Here is a 10,863-nt window from a genome sequence, read left to right on the forward strand (position 1 = left end):
AATGACACCATATTTTGCGTGCAAGTCTTAAATGACATTGCGGAACTATTCCCGGTTGCGGATTTTCGTGTGGACCTCAATATAACCAAAACCCGCACCAAACCAAATTTAAAGAACTTCTAAAACCTTCAAGAACCAACTTTCACTATTAAGCGCCAAAACGCTCCCAGGTCATCCAAAATCCGATCCGAGCATACGCCCAAGTCGCAAGTTATCATACGGACCTATTGGAACCGTCAAATCCTAGTTCTGAGATTGTTTATTCAAAATGTTGACCAAAGTCAAACTTGGCCTTTTAAGCCAACCTTAAGGAACCAAGTGTTCCGATTTTAACCCGAACTCTTCCAAATCCCGAATCAACTATCCCGGCAAGTCATAGATCAGTAAAAGCAAGTACGAGAAGTCTTCTTTAGGGGACTGGTGTTCTAGAAAGCAAAACGACTGGTCAGGTCATTACATTCTCCACCTCTTAAACAAATGTTCGTCCTCAAACGAGTTTTGATTCATACTTGAAGTGCTGAATAAGTGTGGATATTTGCTCTGCATGTCCTCCTCAGACTCCCAGGTCGCCTCATCGACTAGTTGGCCCCTCCACTGGACCTTTATCGTAGAAATCCTCTTGGATCTCAACTGCCGATCCTGTCTAGCAACAATGGCAACTGGCTCCTCCTCATAACCGAAACTCTCATCTAACTGAATAGTGTTGAAGTCTAACACATGTGACAAGTTGGTGTGATACCTTTAGAGCATAGACACGTGAAAGGTCGGATGAACTCCTGATAGGCTGGGAGGTAAAGCAAGCTCATAAGAAACCTCCCTAACTTGCCTTAACACCTCAAATGGGTCTATAACATGGGTCTCAGCTTGCCCTTCTTCCCGAATCTCATAGTACCCTTCATCGGCGAGACTTTCAAGAGAACCTTCTCGCCCACCATAAATGATAAATCACGCGCCTTCGGATCCGTGTAACTTTTCTGTCTGGACTGTGCTGTGCGAAGTCGCTCCTGAATCAACTTTACCTTTTCCAAGGCATCCTTTACCAAATTAGTACCATATAACTTAGCCTCGCCAGGCTCAAACCACCCAATGGGAGAACGACATCGCCGACCACACAAAGCCTCAAATGGAGACATCTCAATGTTGGACTGATAACTATTGTTGTAAGCAAACTGGCCAATGGCAAGAACTAATCCCACTGCCCTCCAAAGTCAATCATACATGCTCTGAGCATGTCCTCCAAGATCTGACCTGTCCGCTCTGACTGCTCGTCGTCCTGCGGATGAAATACTGTGCTGAGCTCCACACGGGTCCCCAACTCACTCTGTACGGCTCTTCTGAAATACGAAGTGAACTGAGGGCCTCTATTTGATATGATGGAAACAGGCACACCGTGCAACCAAACTATCTCCCGAATATAAATCTGGGCTAGCCTCTCCGAAGTATAAGTAGTTACAACCAGAATGAAATATGCCGACTTGGTCAACCTGTTGACAATGACCCAAACTGCATCAAACTTCCGCAAGGTACGCGGCAACCCAACCACGAAGTCCATTATGATGCGCTCCCACTTCCACTCTGGTATAGCCATCTGCTAGAGTAGTCCACCAGGCCTCTGGTGCTCATACTTAATCTGCTGGAAATTTAGGCACCTAGCTACATCCTCAACTATGTCTTTCTTCATCCGCCGCCACCAATAATGCTGCCTCAAGTCACGGTACATCTTCGTAGCACCTGGGTGAATGGAATACCGAGAACTGTGTGCCTCCTCTAGAATCTTTCCTCACAAGTCATCGACATCAGAAACACATAGACAACCCTAGAGTCACTGAACACCATTCTCGCCTATAGAAACCTCCTTGGCACCACCCTGTAGTACCGTCTCTCTAAGGACTCCCAAGTGTGGATCATCAAATTGTCGAGCCTTGATCTGCTCCATTAGTGAAAACCGGGCAACAACACATGCAAGAACTCGAATGGGCTCTAAAATGTCCAACCTCACAAGTCTGTTAGCCAAGGACTGAATGTCCAAAGCTAGTGGTCTCTCCTTTGCTGAAATGAATGTCAAGCTACCCATACTCTTGTCCTTCCTACTTAAGTCATCCGCGACCACATTTGCCTTGCCCGGATGATAAAGAATGGTGATGTCATAATCCTTCAATAACTCAAGCCATCTATGCTGCCTCAAATTGAGATCCCTTTGCTTGAACAAATACCGTAAGCTGTGATGATCAGTATAAGCCTCACATGACACCCCATACAGATAATGCCTCCATATCTTAAGAGCAAGAACAATCTCGGCTAACTCTAGGTCGTACACAGGGTAATTCTTCTCATGAATCTTCAGATGACACGAAGCATATGCAATAACTCACCCTCAAGCATCAATACACAACCCAAGCCAATGCGTGAAGCATCGCAATACACCGTATACATCCCCGAACCAGAAGGCAACACTAAAATATGTGTTGTAGTCAAAGATGTCTTAAGCTTCTGAAAGCTTGCCTCACAATTATCAGACTAACCGAATGGAGCACCCTTCTGGGTCAATCTAGTCAAAGGTGCTACAATGAATGAAAAGCCCCACACAAATCAGTGATAATAACCTGCTGAAAATCCTTATCTCAGTCACGAAAGTGGGACGAGGCCAACTTTGAACTGCCTCAATCTTCTTGGGATCCACCATAATACCCTCGCCTGATACAACATGCCCCAAGAATGCCACAGACTCTAGCCAAAACTCCCACTTAGAGAACTTAGCATACAACTTCTATTCTTGCAATGTCCGAAGCACCACCCTCAAATGTTGCTCGTGCTCCCCCAGGATACGTGAGTAAATCAAGATGTCATCAATGAAGACAATAACAAAAGAATCAATATAAGTCCTGAACACTCTGTTCATCAAATCCATAAATGTCGCGGGGCATTAGTCAAGCCGAAGGACATCACCATAAACTTATAACGGTTATATCTAGTTCGAAAAGCGATATTCGAAACATCTGAGTCCCGAATCTTCAACTGATGGTACCTTGACCTCAAGTCGATCTTAGAGAACACCCTAGCACCCAGCAACTGGTCAAACAAATCATCGATACGCGGCAACAGGTACATGTTCTTAATGGTAACTTTGTTCAACTGGTGGTAATCAATGCACATACGCATAGTTCCATCTTTCTTCTTTACAAATAATACTGGTGCACCCCAAGGTGATATACTTGGCTTGACAAACCCCTTTGCTAACAACTCCTACAGCTATTCCTTCAACTCTTTCGGAGCCATACGGTACGGTAGGATAGATATAGGCTGGGTACCTGGAGCCAACTCGATACAAATATCAATATCACGATCTGGTGGCATGCTTGTAAGGTCAGAAGGAAACACATCGGCGAACTCCCGAACTACTGGCACCGAATCAATCGTCAGAGACTCTGTGGTGGTATCCCGAACATAGGCTAGACAAGCAAAACAACCCTTATCGACCATATGTCGAGCCTTCAAAAAGATAACCCGACTAGCTCTACTAACAGAGGAACCCTTCCACTCTAATCTCGGCATCTCTGGCATCGCTAAAGTAATAGTCTTGGCATGACAATCAAGGATGGATTAATATGGGGATAACCAGTCCATGCCCAGGATGACCTCAAAATCAGTCATATCAAGTAATAGAAGGTCCGCTCTAGTCTCGTAACCATAGAATATGACTATACAGGACCGATAGATCTGATCTACGACCGCAAAATCGCTCATAGTGTGAACACATAAATAAGAGTACCCAAGGACTCACGAGGAATATCCAGGAAGTGAGGAAATAGAGATGATACATATGAATAGGTAGACCCTAGATCAAATAACACCGAAGCATCTCTACCGTAGACAGAAATAGTACATGTGATCATAGCATCTGAGGCCACTGCATCTGGTCTACCCGAAAAAGCATAGAATCCAGCTGGAGCGCTGGCTGGATGGCCTCCACCTGGCTGAACAATAGCTGGTTGACCTCCCCCCTGCCTGGCCTCCACCTTTAGGATGGGCCTTACCTGCCTATTCCCCACCTCTAGGCGGTCGGATGGCTGGTGCTGAAATCATGGGCTGATGACCCCTACTGTACTGCCTTGGCCCGAAATCTTGGATAAAATCTCTTCATATGACCCGAATCTCAATATTTGTAATAACCTCTCGGTACCATAGACTGTTGTCCCATAGTCTGACCCTGATGGCCTGTATACCCACTAAAAGAACCCTGGATTGGTGGTGGTCGGTATGAACTCTCTAGCATGACACTGAAATAGGCACTGGAAGAACCCCGATAAGTGGGTGGGCAGTAAGAATTCTTTGGCATAGCACTATAATAGGGTTGCGCTGGAGCACCATGATAGTAGCATATATTATACGATGTAGATGCTATTTATGCTCTAAGTTAACCATACTTTATTGATGTTTTAAGTGCTAAATGATAACAAAATGCTCTAATTGAGGTTTTTATGCTTTGCAGGAACTACTCAGAGTTAGGAGGAGAATATAGAGTGTTTTGGGGTCAAATATGTAGATACAAGGCCAATCGAGAAGAGCCGGATGAAAAGCAGCAAGAAAAGGTGAAGAAAAACTGGGCAACGGCCCACATCGACCGTGGTGAAAGAAGGCAAAAAACAGAATGTTTGGAAACCACCGTGGTCGTGCCGTGCCGCGACCATGATAGATCTGGAAGAAGCCAAGAAGTTTAAGGGCCAAAGTATAAATTGTGGGAAACTTATCCTAACCTTATATAAACTCAAAAAATCGCCCAAGTCAAGGTTAAGCTTGTTTTTAGACCGAATTGGAGGCAATAACAAATATGAGAAGATCAAGACACCATTAGAGTTTTTCAATCTTCTTCTTGTTATCATTATTTGTGATTATGAATAATTTTATGATTTTATCTTGCTTTACTATGAGTAGCTAAACATTTAATCTAGGGTTGATGGAACCAATTGTTAGATGAAGTTTTGACTCAAGTTTGTTATAATCGAGTCTGGTTTTTTATATGATTGTTCATTAATGTTTTGTATGGTGATTAATTGAATGGGCCCTTGATTAATCGTGTCTAATTGCCTTGTGTTGCTTGAGAAAGAATATTAGGTTAGATTACTGTTGAAGAACACCACTTTTGGGTATTTGAAAAGATTCATTATTTGAACTTAAAAGTAGGGTTAGAGATAACGAAACTTTGGTGGGATAATTCATAGTTGCATAAATTATCAGCTAGAGTAGTTCGAGAGAATCCTCTAGTAAATTATCGCAATTGATCGAGAGATAATTGCGGTAACCCATAGCTCATAATCCTCATAGAGTATTACGGCGAGATTATAACAAAAGAGTTAAGAAGTAAACTAGCAATTGGGGAAATCAATACCCTAGATCTTTTTACCATTGAATTATCTTTGATTTAGAATATTGTAGTTTTAATATCATTTTGACTTAGTTAAACAAAAACCCAATATTTATTGATAAAATCTTGCATCCAGAAATTGTTTGAGCTTGTAATAGCATCACCAAGAGTTATAATAGATAGGTTAGTTTCCTAAAGATTCGACTCCGGACTTGAAAATCGAACTATATTTGCAACGATAGCTTTGTCTTTTATAAGGCATAGTTGGGCGTGATCAAATTTTGGTGCCGTTGCCGGGGAAATAACGGTGTTATTTATTACAACTTAGAAGTAGTGCTAGAACTATTAGTTTAGATCAATTTTCTACGGTGATAAATAATTTTTCATTGAAATTCTCACGTTTGAACTCTTGTATGATTCAGGTGTATGCCTAGAGATTCTTTGAGGACTGGTGAACTGCTTGAAGGACTCTCAAACCCCGAGAAAACATTCAGGGCATTAAACCGTGCCAACAAGAAGAACAAACAATCACAATAATCGCACCAACTTGAAATTGAAATGGGTGATGTAGATAACGTCAACAAAGACATCAGGGATGATCAAGGTGATCCAAACGTCAGATGGTGGCACCTCTTGTGCTAGAAGATGCACTTTATGATTGGGCACAGCCAACAGTTGACAACCTAGCCATCGCCATTGCTGTGCCCCCAATACAAGGGAGATATTCCAGATCACCAACAACACGCTGCATCTTCTACAGAATAAGGGATTGTTCTCCGGGTCACACATTGAAGACCCTCAACAACAACTGAAAATTTTTCTGTCAATTTGTGTGACAAAGGAAGCCAAATGTAACCCCAGAAGCCATCAAGCTGTTATTGTTCCCGTTCTTTGTGATTGGGGAAGCTCAGACTTGGCTGAATTCGATTCCAATAAATTCCATTGTCACTTGGGAGGAATTAGTCAAGCAATTCCTGAACAAGGTTTACCCGCCCAACAAGACTGCAAGATAGATTGATGAGATATTGCAGTACAAACAGCAGCCTACTTAGACCTTGCAGGAAACTTGGGAAAGATTCAAAGGGATGCTAGTGAAGTGTCCCCACCATGGAATTCCAGACCAGATGCTCGGCCAGAGATTCTACATGAGGTTAGTAGACAATTTAAAAGCCAATGTAGATGCTTCAGCTGGGGGTGCATTTTTTAGCAAGACATTCACAGAGTATAAAATCCTTCATGACAAGATGTCCCAGAATTCGGGTTGGATGACGAGAGGTCCGACCCTGACACCAATAGTGCATTCAGTTCCTCTTGACCCAAATAATTCACATGCAGAGAACATAACCACACTCATGACTCAGATGAGTATATTGACAAAGAAGATAGATGAGATGGGTACAAAGTAAGTGCAGATCGTTGACACAACAAATGGAGGATCGTGTACACCTTGCATTAATTAGTCTTATGTGTGTTCATGGAGTGGAGAAGGTGACAACCAAGAGTTAATATAGGATATGAATTATGTCAACATTTTGGGGGTCAGAGATAAGGAGGACAACAATGGAGACCAACACCCAATCAGCAGTACAGACCGAACATGCCACAACCTGGAGGTATGTAGCCCCAAGGCCAAATGGTGCCATATAAGAGACAACATGGCTATCCACAGCAAAACCAACAACAGTTGACATATCAGCCACCTACTCAGCAATAGGATGGCAATATGGTAGAAATCAGGGGTATGCTGCAATAACTCATTGGAACAAATGGTAAGATGCAGGAAAAGTTGGCAGTGTATGACTCAACAATAAATAATATTGAAACTCAACTATGGCAACTGTCCATGGCCTTAAATAACCGCCCCCAGGGAACATTGCCAGCCGACACGAACGTTAACCCCAAAGAGCAAAACCCAAATCATTTGATGGCAGTAAGTCTCTGGAATGGGAGATATTTAGACAGGGAGCAAGAAGTTGCTCAATCCAGAAGAGAGACTACGCCAGCCACTACAGTTCCATTAGATATAGATGAATCAGCAGAACTTACTGAAGTGGTAGTTGAATAGGTTCGGGTTGATAAGGGTAAGGCTAAAGAGAGTGAACAAGCTGCAGAACAGGTGGTACCTCTTGTGCCACAAAACCCCAACAAAGAGAAGCCAGCAAGCAGTGAACAAAGGGTAATACCTGCACCATTCCTTCAGAGACTAGCAAAATAAAAGACAGAAGATCAATACAGGAAATTCATGGAGATGCTTCGTCAAATTCAATTGAATATCCCTCTGATGGATGCTTTGAGGGAAATGCCAGGCTATGCAAAGATGATGAAGGACTTGATGTCACAAAAATTTGATTTTCAGGACCTATCCACAGTAACTCTGACACAGACCTGCAGTGCAGTAGTGACAAGACCCATGGCTCAAAAGATGTCTGATCCAGGTAGCTTCACTATTCCATGTAATATTGGTAGTTATGTTTTACAAAAGCATTGTGTGACTTAGGAGCCAGCATAAACTTGATGCCTTTGGCAATATACACAAAACTGTGCATTGGCAGAGCTAGACCGACTTTGATGCTGTTGCAGCTGGCTGACCGAACGGTTAAAAGGCCAACGGAGATTCTTGATGATGTGCTGGTACAAGTGGGAAAGTTTGTATTCCCTGCAGACTTTGTTATTCTAGACTACCAGATAGATGAAGAGATACACATCATTCTGGGTAGGCCATTCTTAGCCACTGGGAGAGCATTGATTGATTGTAAAACTGGGGAGTTAAAAATGAGGTTGAACGATGAAGAAGTTATATTCAATGTTCAACAATCCATGAGGAGACCCAATGAATATGCAAATTGCTCACTAGTGGAAGCTGTGGATGTGATCCTGCATAAAGATGATGAGATCCTGAATGCTAAAGATCCATTGGGAGCTTTCTTAACAAATTTAGAGGAGATGGATGGTGAAGGGTTGACAGAGTGGGTCATGGCACTCGAAGGCCAAGGATTCTAGAAGAGGGAACCTCAGTTCGAGTCCCTTGAGTTAGAAAAGAGAGCTACACCACCTGCAAAACCATCAATAGAGGAATCACCCCAACTGGAGCTGAAACCACTTTTAGCCCACCTCAAGTATGCTTTCTTGGGTCCTAATTCTACTTTGCCTGTTATTATATCATCTGGTTTGCTAACTGTGTAGGTAGAACAATTATTACAGGTGTTGCAGGAAAGCAAAATTGCCATTGGGTGGACCATAGAAGACATAAAGGGTATCAATCTGGCCTTTTTTATACACAAGATTCGTCTGGAAGAAGGGAGAAAACCTTCCAAGGAACATCAACGAAGGCTGAACCCAAATATGAAAGAGGTAGTGAAGAAGGAGGTAATCAAGTAGATGAACGTGGGCATCATCTTTCCCATCTCGGACAGCAATTGGGTAAGCCCCGTCCAGTGTATACCGAAAAAGGGTGGAATGATAATTGTACAAAATGAGAAGAACGATTTGATCTCAACTCGTACAATCACAGGGTGGCGGATTTGCATGGATTACAGGAAATTAAACGCAGTAACCTGAAAGGACCATTTCCTCTTACCCTTCATTGACCAGAAGTTGGACAGGTTAGCTGGGCGATCCCATTTTTGTTTCTTGGACGAATACTCGGGGTACAATCAGATCTCAATAGCCCCGGAAGATAGAGATAAAATGTCATTCACATGTCCGTATGACATCTTTGCCTTTCGGAGGATCCCTTTGGACTTTGCAATGCACCAGCCACATTCCAGCGGTGTATGCTAGCCATTTTCACCGACATGGTCGAAGACATTATGGAGGTGTTTATGGATGATTTCTCTGTGGTAGGGGATTCATTCGAAGATTGTCTTCACAACCTTAAGAGAGTGCTCAAACGATGTGTGGAGACAAATTTGGTGCTGAACTGGGAGAAGTGCCATTTTATGGTGCAAGAAGGCATAGTGTTGGGGCATAGATTGTCCAAAAAGGGATTGAAGTAGATAATGCAAAAGTTGACATGATTGAGAATCTCCCAGCACCACTTCAGTGAAAGTAGTGAGAAGTTTCATTGGGCACGCTGGATTCTACAGGCGATTCATCAAGGATTTTTCAAAAATTGCTAACCCCTTATGTAAGTTGCTTGAAAAGGATCAGCACTTTTGGTTTTATGATGATTGCAGGTTAGAATTTGAGGAGCTGAAGAAGAGATTGGTGACTGCACCCATCATTGTTGCACCTAACTGGGAGAAACTATTCGAGATGATGTGCGATGCTAGTGATTACATTATAGGAGCAGTTTTGGGGCAGCGCAAGGAGAAAATTATGCACCCAATTTACTATGCAAGCAGGACGCTTAGTGGTGTACAACTGAACTACACGGTCACGAAAAAGGAAATGCTCGCTGTAGTGTTTGCCTTCGACAAATTCAGGTCATACTTGATTGGCTCAAAAGTTATTGTTTATATTGACCATGCAGCAATTAGGTACTTGATAGCAAAGAAAGAGTCCAAGCCCCACTTGATTTGTTAGGTTCTATTGCTACAAGAATTTAACCTGGAAATTCGTGACCGAAAAGGGAAAGAAAACCAAGTAGCAGACCACTTCTCGAGGTTGGAAGGGGCAGAAAAGAGAACGGAGGTTGAAGATATCCTTGAGACCTTACCTAATGAGCAATTACTTGCTGTGACAATGGAGAAGGCACCATGGTATGCTGATAGTGCTAATTACTTAGCAAGTGGTATTGTACCTCATGATCTCTCCTCAATTCAAAAGAAAAAAGTTTTCCGTGATTGTCAGCGTATTATTAGGATGAACCTCTATTGTTCAAAATATGTGTTGATAACATGATCCAGCGGTGTATCCCCAAGCAAGATCAACCCTCTGTTTTGCAGACTTGCCATGCTTCACCATATGGTGGACACTTTGGAGGAGTTCGGACAGCAGCAAAGGTGCTGGAATCAGGCTTGTATTGGCCTACATTGTTCAAGGATGCCCATGCATGGGTCAAAAGCTGTGATGAATGTCAAAGGATGGGCAACATATCTCGTCGTCATGAGATGCCAATGACCACAATCCAAGAGGTGGAAGTGTTTGACATGTGGGGGATCGACTTCATGGGGCCTTTCGTCAGCTCATATGGTAACAAGTATATACTGGTTGCTGTTGACTATGAATCCAAGTAGGTTGAAGAAGTTTCTCTCCCAACCAATGATGCGAAAGAGGTGACTAGTTTCCTAAAGAAAAACATCTTCACACGTTTTGGCACCCCCTGAGCCATGATCAGTGATGGTGGCTCTCATTTTTGCAATAGAACGTTTGCACACCTGTTGGAGAAGTATGGAATTAGCCACAAGGTAGGCTTATCGTACCACCCACAAACAAGCGGGCAAGTGGAAGTGTCCAATAGAAAAATCAAAAGTGTCCTCTCAAAAACAGTGAATGCAACAAGAACTAATTGGGCGAGGAAGCTTGATGATGCATTGTGGGCATACCGCACAGCCTTCAAA

General features: G+C 42.9%; 1 protein-coding gene across 1 annotated transcript; it reads left to right on the forward strand.

The window, feature by feature from the left end:
* Positions 1–7,604: 7,604 nt before the first annotated feature.
* Positions 7,605–10,539, forward strand: LOC142181892 (uncharacterized). Its single transcript, XM_075255536.1, has 5 exons — positions 7,605–7,797; positions 7,860–8,332; positions 8,546–8,728; positions 9,887–10,099; positions 10,210–10,539. Exons 1-5 carry the CDS (start codon positions 7,605–7,607, stop codon positions 10,537–10,539), a joined length of 1,392 nt encoding a protein of 463 aa, XP_075111637.1.
* Positions 10,540–10,863: the final 324 nt, after the last annotated feature.

The sequence above is a fragment of the Nicotiana tabacum genome, chromosome 6 (genome assembly GCF_000715075.1).
Source record: "Nicotiana tabacum cultivar K326 chromosome 6, ASM71507v2, whole genome shotgun sequence".
NCBI lineage: Eukaryota > Viridiplantae > Streptophyta > Magnoliopsida > Solanales > Solanaceae > Nicotiana > Nicotiana tabacum.

Bases quoted from the DNA above. Each gene is read 5' to 3' on its own strand.
- LOC142181892 (XM_075255536.1), top strand. From the start codon at position 7,605: ATGGAGATGCTTCGTCAAATTCAATTGAATATCCCTCTGATGGATGCT. The intron at 8,333-8,545 runs GTCATGGCACTC...CTAACTGTGTAG, and splicing joins GTGAAGGGTTGACAGAGTGG to GTAGAACAATTATTACAGGT. The intron at 8,729-9,886 runs GTAATCAAGTAG...TTGATTTGTTAG, and splicing joins AAGAGGTAGTGAAGAAGGAG to GTTCTATTGCTACAAGAATT.